The 8261-nt window shown below is 45.3% G+C and overlaps 1 protein-coding gene across 1 annotated transcript; it reads right to left on the bottom strand.

The window, feature by feature from the left end:
• Positions 1-207: 207 nt before the first annotated feature.
• IPP (intracisternal A particle-promoted polypeptide) lies at positions 208-7675 on the bottom strand (the record flags this gene model as incomplete). Its single annotated transcript, XM_082312069.1, is given in 10 exon segments — positions 208-2051; positions 3011-3231; positions 3913-4035; positions 4335-4472; positions 5308-5475; positions 6226-6381; positions 6697-7128; positions 7270-7596; positions 7599-7647; positions 7649-7675. Coding segments are annotated over 10 exon segments (1866 nt in total). The 3' UTR covers positions 208-1826.
• Positions 7676-8261: the final 586 nt, after the last annotated feature.

Raw genomic sequence — 8261 nt, 5'->3', positions numbered from 1 at the left:
ATATGTGAGCATTTTACTACAGAAGTGTGTTACTTGCACCTTTCAAATAGTCAACATTTCTAACCAATCTTTCCTAGTGTCCTACTGGGAAACAGGATTTCCAGTAAAAAAAGAAAAAAAAACCAAACCTGTCAGTGATACAACTCATTATGATAGGAAAGCAGCCTATTCAAGAGCATTCCACAGTCAGTTCTGAAAATGCATTTTATTACGAAAAACTGTTTAAAACAAGTTTAAACTTGGGGGGGGGGGGGGGGAAGACAGAATAGACATTGGTTAATACACATAAGAAATTCTTTTGAAGTAAAAGCACACACAGGATTATAGAACGATCAGAGAAACAAATGCTCCATTGCCTAGCATGTTTTAGCCTGTCAATCTCCCAGCTCTACGTTAGAATGTAAGACCTAGATTCTTAAGGTACCTGCAACACTCACCTTGGAGGCTTTTATTCCTGTATTAATTTCTTAATTTTACACAGGGGATCTTGACCTAGACAGCATGAATGCTCCTTTGTCTACACAGTGCAGGCTTCCTGTTTTGTGACATTCCAGTTGTGGTTTCGTGTTCTAGAATAACACTGTCTATCAAAGTTCAAGCAGCCTTATTTCAGACTCCATCCAAATCATCCACAGCTGCGCAGAAAACGCAATCGTATTGTGCAAAAAGCAACTTCAAGTACGTTAATTAAGTGAATCTAGAAATAACTCCAAACTCCTAGTAGTATTGTTCTACTAAGCGTATCCAAGCTAAATACAAACTCCTTAAGACAAAACACACTAACAGCATCACTTTAACGCTGAATGCAGCTAATTCTATCACAAAACGCTCCATCCACTCAAATTTGGAAGAGGCAGGATACAAGATGTAGCAAGGATGAACGTGTGTGTACCTTGTAGAACAGCATGTGTTCCAATGCCAAGTCTCAGCGTGTGTCACACAGGGTAAAAACACATTTAACCAAGGTGGGGGAAAAAAAAAAAAAAGGGGCAAAAGCCTTTCCCTATATTTTTATACTAAGAGCAGTCCTAAACACAACAGCTAATCTTATGAATAGCATCTCCATTTCAAATTCATCAGAGCTTACACAAAAAGGAGCTGTACTGTCATCACTGATACCACTGAGAAGGAATGCCTGTGTGGAAGTGGAATCACATTATCAGAACTGTGAGAATAGCCTTCCAGAACAGAAAATTCTCAGCCACTTACCATCCAAGCGAGTGGGGTGGCCAGAAAGTAAATATCCAATTCACACTTAATGCCTGTCATGTCAAGCAGCAGAAAAGAGGTTCAAGTGCATCAAGGTCACAAGTAGAGGTACTGAGTCTTCCCCACCTGTTATCTTCTCTTCCTTGTTTTCCACCAGAAAAGGACAACTAACGCTAACCAAGTAGCCCATCTGCTCTTATCTACAGATAACTCCTAGCTGTCTATAGTTGCCTCCTTCTAGATTTTAAGGCCAGTTAAAGATGCTACCTTTGGTGCACCTTAGAGAGTTAACACCCGATTAATGCCTCTAATGTGCTGGAATGATTTCTTCTGATTTCTACAGGGCAAATTCACCATTTATTTTAGTGAGTTTAATCCAGTCATAAGAGGCATTCCTACTCCTAACAGACTACTTCCTGAGACAGACATTTGATAAGCCAATTTACTTTGAAGGACAAGAGTTTTAGTATTTCCTTTTGCTCAGGAAAAGCCCTCTGATCTAATTCTCTACTGTCTCTACTGAAGCTCCTGTGTTAGAAGAGGTTTCTGGCCCATGAAACCAGAAATCTGAGTAGACAGATTTACTCATTCCTTGAATGAGTTTTCTCCTTTGTGTTTTACAGCACAGCTACACCTCCTTCGCAGCGGCTGGTGATCATGTTGGCAATTTCAGTCCAACTGTCCATATGAGGGTTATAAACTTCAACAGAGTCAGAGGTTACCGGAGCAGCAAAATCATGACTGGGAGCTCGGCCTCCCGAGGCATAAAGAAATCCATTCACAGCCACAACACAGACACCAGCTCTTGGTATCTTCATTGATGCAACTTCAACCCACTTTTCCTAATGAGAAGGTGAAAGAATCAACAAGTAGTTTTAGGGTAAGCCCCGATTCTGATAAAAGTAACTTTTAAAGTTTAAAGATGGACACATATACAAAGAACACTACGCATACACTTTACAGGCTCAAATATGGTATGTGTACAGTATCGAGAGGATTATCAAGACTGGAATGACAACACTTTCACAAGTGGTCGAAATCATGCTATTCACTAAAGAAAAGATCACATACTGTCCGTACACAACACCCCTCCCTTTCTTCAGTCACTGCAAGATGCAGTCTGTCTCCAAAATAAAGAATGGTACACAGTTTGAGGTGGGAAATAAGGAAAAATAGATTCAAGTCCAAAGGCAAAACAGAATGGCACACTGGATTATGTTCTGCTTTTATCACTAGCTACTGTTCCAAAGAGCATCACAGAAACATGAGCAGGAATAGTCAGGAATAATTTTTTATCTTATTCAAAAGCTTAAGTGTTCAAAGTGATTTTTCTAGTCATGCTGAAATCCCACTGCATTTTGATACAGAAGAAAGATCCTTAACTTTTGCAACAAAGGGCAACTCTTACTTTTGCAGGGATTTTTTTTCTCTCCTGTCAGATTATTGACCATTCTATTGCAGAGGGGGAATCTATCCCCCTGTCGTAACCCTAACAAGTATTTACCAAACTACAGTATATCTATGCATCATCAGTACTGGTTAGCCTTCAGTTTCCCAAAAACATGCATACGATCTTTGTGAACACTCCACTAAGTCAGATAGCAAGATTCTACAGACTGGTTAGGACAGACAGACCCTGAGGTCACTGAAGCTTTGTTCCACCCAGATTACCAGCCAGTCTTGAAAAGGAAATGGAATTTCCAACTTTTTTCTTTTTAAAGGAGAAAGCAGGCTACCTCTACAGCATCTTACACCAAGTTGATGCAGTCTACATTTATGAAAGAAAGGAACTCTACCGTACCTCTTCAAAGGAGTATCTTTCTACAGTAGCAAGTGCATCCTGAGATTCATTCCAGCCTCCCACAGCATAGATACAATCGTTGAGAGCAGCCACACCAAGATAGGCTCTTCGGGTGCCCATCGGAGCGAGCTCAGACCAACGTTTAGATATTGGGTCGTAGACTTCAACAGAACGTAGCTCTACTCCTTCATTGCTGATACCACCAATAACGTAAATCAAACCTGTAGAAAGAGAGTTTTTCCTCTATTATGTTTCATAATACAAAGTTTTGAAAGACAGTAAATGTTTGTCACAATACAAGTTTCAGCCTGACATTAAGATGGTTTAACAATGCCAGATAAAGGTCCTCCTTTTGTCCAGTAGTAGCACACATAAAGCTTTCAAATGAGTAACTTGAGGCTCAAGCACTAGAAGCTCTGATGAAAGCAATAATTAATCAAATGCCGGGGAGAGAATTCAGAAGGCTGCAACTGCTGACCAGGCCTGGATCAAATGCTTAATAAGCACATTTATAGATTAAGTCTTTAGACATCTCTGTCGTAAAATAACCTGTGGCAACTCTTCAGATTGTCACAAAGACACACACAAACCCAAATATAGGAGGTAAATAAAAGCAGTACAAGGAGGACAATCAACCATTAAAGACTAGCTGGATAACCATACTGGCAGCCACGTAAAAACTGCTGTCATGAGATAAAAGGCAGAAGACAGAGAGAACTTTATAGTCTTTGAGTTCTGTAGAATTAAAAATATGGTGCTAGAAGGACAAATAAGTGAGGCACAAGCTTGTGCAGCTGACAGCACAGTACAAGACAACGGTAAAAATTCATGACCGAAACGTAAAGCTTCAAAATCCGATGGCTCTCGTAACTGTTTACGGATACAAACTTAACAATATTCACCTTGCATTTCACAACACCCAAAGTAGTAACGGGGCACAGCCATGCTTCCCACCACATCCCAACTATTTTCTTCAGGATCAAATCTTTCAATTGTGTTGCCAATCTCTGCTCCAACCCAGCCTCCTGCAAATAACAGCAAGCACGGGAAAGAATTTAATGGCATGAAGCTGTGTGTTAGTTGCATTTTTAGACATATGGTGCGCTGTTTCAGGACAGACTAATTCTGAAACCAGCATGCAATCTACAATGGAAATAAGTTATAATTGAACAATAACTAATCCACAAAGATTTGGTATGCTAATGCTCATGTGAACAGCTGTTTTTCAAAACTTAAGTTTGCAAATTTGCAACACCAAGATGTAATACTTAAGATCAAATCAATTTACAAGTTCCATTAATTAACATCTTTAAAATTAACTCACCCAAGGCATAAATAGCACCATAGCACGTGCACACTCCCAGTCCACAACGGGGATGGTTCATAGAAGCCACCGTGGTCCACTGCTTAGTAACAGGATCGTAACATTCAGTACAGTCAAAAATCATCGAGTCCTTCTCACCTGCATAATAAGAGCAAGAACAGAGACAGGGGAAACGCAATGTTTTGCACCGCAGATATAGAAGCATCCTTCAACTCCTTCCAGGACAGACAACATTTGAATACAAGATCTTTCTTTCAGCTAGCCAAATGGCCAAAGCAGCAAAAGCTTCATTTATACCTAGAACTGAATCATCACTAGGAACAGCTTTCATCAACAGCTCCCTTCCCTGAAACTTTACTGAAAACATCAGAGGGGTGAAGAACCACAGTGCTACACACTTTTTGCTCCACAGCACAACTGACAGGGTTTTCAAGACCAGAGAATGTGTTCTGTGGTGACAAAAACAGTATACATATGCATTCTTTAATGATGGGTTGGTAGAGCTACTCATCACATCCTTGTGCATTAACATGCACAAGCCTTTACATTAACAAGCCTTTCCAGGTAGGCAGACCACAAGCGGTCTGTCCTGTACTACTGCCTTTTATGCTATGGGCTTCTGCTAGACTAAAGTGAGAAAAGAAATGCTCTTAGTGGTGGTACACAAAGTCCGCAGAATATCCAACATCTCTTAGTATATCTGCACACGTCCATGTGCTTACCTGTGAGTTGCTATACCATGAGGGGAAGGTGGCTTGGTAAAAAATGTAAAACATAGGAGCCCAAACGGGCATTCACAGACCAGTGATGGTAGAGAACCAAGAAACCCCAATTCAATTGTTATTATATCTAAAAGTTGTATTGTCTACTGTTGGGCTCCTCAGAACCACTTACAAGAAGAACAATTTTAAAAATCTCCATCCATGAGTTCTCTAGTATCCATGTAACAAAGAAAGCATATTTCAGCTGTTACCTCCGATGGCATAGACCATTCCTCCCACCACAGCCACACCCAGCCCGCTCCGGGCCTGGTGGAGAGAGGACACTGTGGTCCAGTAATGGCTGAAGGTGTCAAATCGCTCCACACAGCTGAGGGCTCTACTGTCACTCCAGCGTCCTCCTTGCAGTCGGGTGTACCCACCTACAAAGTAAGTGGAAAGATCATGGCTGAGTAACAGCTTCCTGCTCATCCCCATGCTCCTATATCTAAACCACAGAAAAAAATTACAGTTACAGCCACTTTTAGAAGGAATTGGACTTTTGCAAGTAGCATTGTTTCTCCAGCACACAAAGAAGAACGATTACCTTGAAGGTCATGTAACTTGTGCCTGAGCAGACTACTTCATCACAACACTACAAACATTACTGTTCATGTTCTCAGTAAAATACAGAGACCAGCCAACAGCCTTTACTATCTTAAGCTGGTGTTACTTCCCACAAGGTGAAACAAGAGCATTCCCTTCCCATACAAAGCTCCAGCTTTGCTGAAAACTTGCAATTTCAAGTGTTCCATCACATGAACCAAAGTATTTTGGACAGAGAAAACTTCAGCCTTCAGAAGAACAAGGAGTGCAGTGAATTTGCATACACCATTCCAGCAGTGAACCATGGGCAAATCCTCTGCTGATTTGTAGTTTTCCACCCAAGGCAAATAATTTCTAGAAGGCAAATCTAGGCCTCGAATGTCATGTCATAGTGACATGAAATGTGAATGCTACCCTTTTGTGCAATTCTAAGCAGAAAGCAGCTAACATGGTAACTCAGCCAGATGAAATATTTTGCTATTTTTATATATTTGGATTAAAAAAATTTCTGGTATCTCTTTCGGTAGTGTGATATGAGATACTACTTCATCATTTGTTTTACAAGGTTCAAACAGCCATGTTCTAACCTACTGCATAAAGGTACTTCCTGGCTTTCCTCCGGGGCCGACCTTTAGAAGCTTGCAGAAAACTGCTGACCTTGTTTTCTTTGGGAGATTTACAGACTTCACAATATTCTTTCAACAGAGTTTGCAGGGCCACCCGAAGGCTGAAATCTGGAATACCTTGAGGAAAAAAGCAGATGAAAAAAGGCATAGTGAAAAATTACAGCCAATAAGTAACTCAGTTGTAGAAAAGTTACTAGCTTCTCCTAAAACAGCAGACAAACCAAGACTGTCTACTTTTATGAGACTTTTTCAAAAGCATGTTGTTAAAGTAAGCTGCACTCATTTGTTAAAATGCAGAATTTGTTTGGATAGAGTACATCTTTTCAATTATGCTATTAATTTTAAAAAGTCCATCAAAATCCAGCAACTGAACGACACACGGTTTGCTCAAACCCAAACATCTGATATTGTTTCTTCCTTTCTTTCACTTACTTTCTATGTATTTTAGTAGCCTTTGTGCTGGTAGCAGAGGGAATCGAACAGGCTCCAGTACTTCTACGACGTATTTCTTTCTTTTTCCCACATCCTTCAAAATCCATTGCATTGCTGCTATGAAAACCTGGTACTCGTCCTCGATGCTTAGGTCCTCGCTTCGCAAGATCTTAATCAGCTGCTCTTTTGTCAGCGCCAGGAACTCCTCCCCACTCTGCACCTCCAGGAAGTGCGCGTGGATGTAGCTCTCGGTGAACTCCATCAAGTCGTGACAGGCGATCTGCTCGGAGAACTGGAAGAGGCCGATGCAGTTCAGCGGGTCGATCTGCCCCTTCAGGAACTCGCAGCAGAGCTCCACCACCTCGGTGAGCTGCAGCATGTCGGCGGCGACGATCAGCTCCTGAACGTTGTGCTCCCCGATGCTCACCACCCCTGTGGGCGCGCACACGACAGCGGGGCTCCGCTCGAGGCTGTGGCCGTTGGGCAACCGCCACCCCGGCCCAGCCGTCGGGCCACCGCCGCCCCAGCCCGGCCATCGGGCAACCGTCCCCGCCGCCCACCGTCAGCCGTTACCTGTGTAGATGAAGTCGAGGAGCGTGTGGAAGGTTCCCGCCTCGACGCCCGCGATCCGCACCACATCCCGGCCGGACTCCTTCATGCCACCGGCGAAGAGCGCCGCGAAGTAAGGGCTGCTGGCCGCCAGCACCAGGCGGTGCACGGCGAACGCCTCCGGGCCCACCTCCAGCCGCACGTCGCAGAAGCTCTGCCCGGCCCGCAGCCGGTTGATCTGGGCCAGGAGGAGGCGGGCGTGCCGGTCGGAGAAGGAGCTCCCGCCGGCCTTCGCCGCCGCCGCGCAGGCCATGGCGCTCCCCGCGCTGGCGGCCGCCTCCCGCCCCCCCGCCGCGGCCGCCCCGAGGGGCAGCGCTGGCGCATGCGCACCGCCGCCCGCGGCGCCCGGCTCTGCCCGCCCGTGGCGCATGCGCGGGGGGGGGGGGCGGGGGCGGTCGCCCCGCTGAGGCGGGAATGGCTGGCGACGGCGGGCCCCGTGAAGGAGGGCCCGCTGAGGGGCCCCGTGTGCTCGGCACCCTTCTGCCTCAGCGGGCGTAGGAGGTGGATCTGCTCTGGTTGTGGTACGTCTGTCCGGTCCTTTTGTCTACGTGCGTGCGTGGTCACTTGGCCCTGTGGAGCCTGTGAGCCCCCACAGGCACCTCTGCCTGCTCCGTGAGGAGCTTTCTTGTCTGTGGTTAAAGCTGGTCCCCTCCTCGGTTCGCTCACCGCGCCTGGTGCCGAGGTAACCGGTGAACGGCAGATGTGCCGTCACCTCATTCACTGCCTTCACAGTCTCCCTCCCTCAGTCACGTTCCCCTCGGGCGTGCTTTTGCAAACTGAATTCCTGGCCGCCTTAATCTGCGCTTGCGAGGGAGAAACACGGCGGTGTTGGGGAGCGACCACAGCTACCATCTGCCTGGGGGAACCCCAGAGGCGGGAGGCGGGGGGAACTGCCCGCCATTAGCTCAGGACTGTGCCCTCAGAGCCAGCGCTGACCGCAGGCAGAGCAGCCCACG

Source organism: Platalea leucorodia (assembly GCF_965183815.1).
Source record: "Platalea leucorodia genome assembly, chromosome: 5".
Classification (NCBI taxonomy): domain Eukaryota; kingdom Metazoa; phylum Chordata; class Aves; order Pelecaniformes; family Threskiornithidae; genus Platalea; species Platalea leucorodia.
The sequence above is the reverse complement of the archived record's forward strand: the minus strand, read 5'-3'. Positions and strand labels throughout refer to the sequence as shown.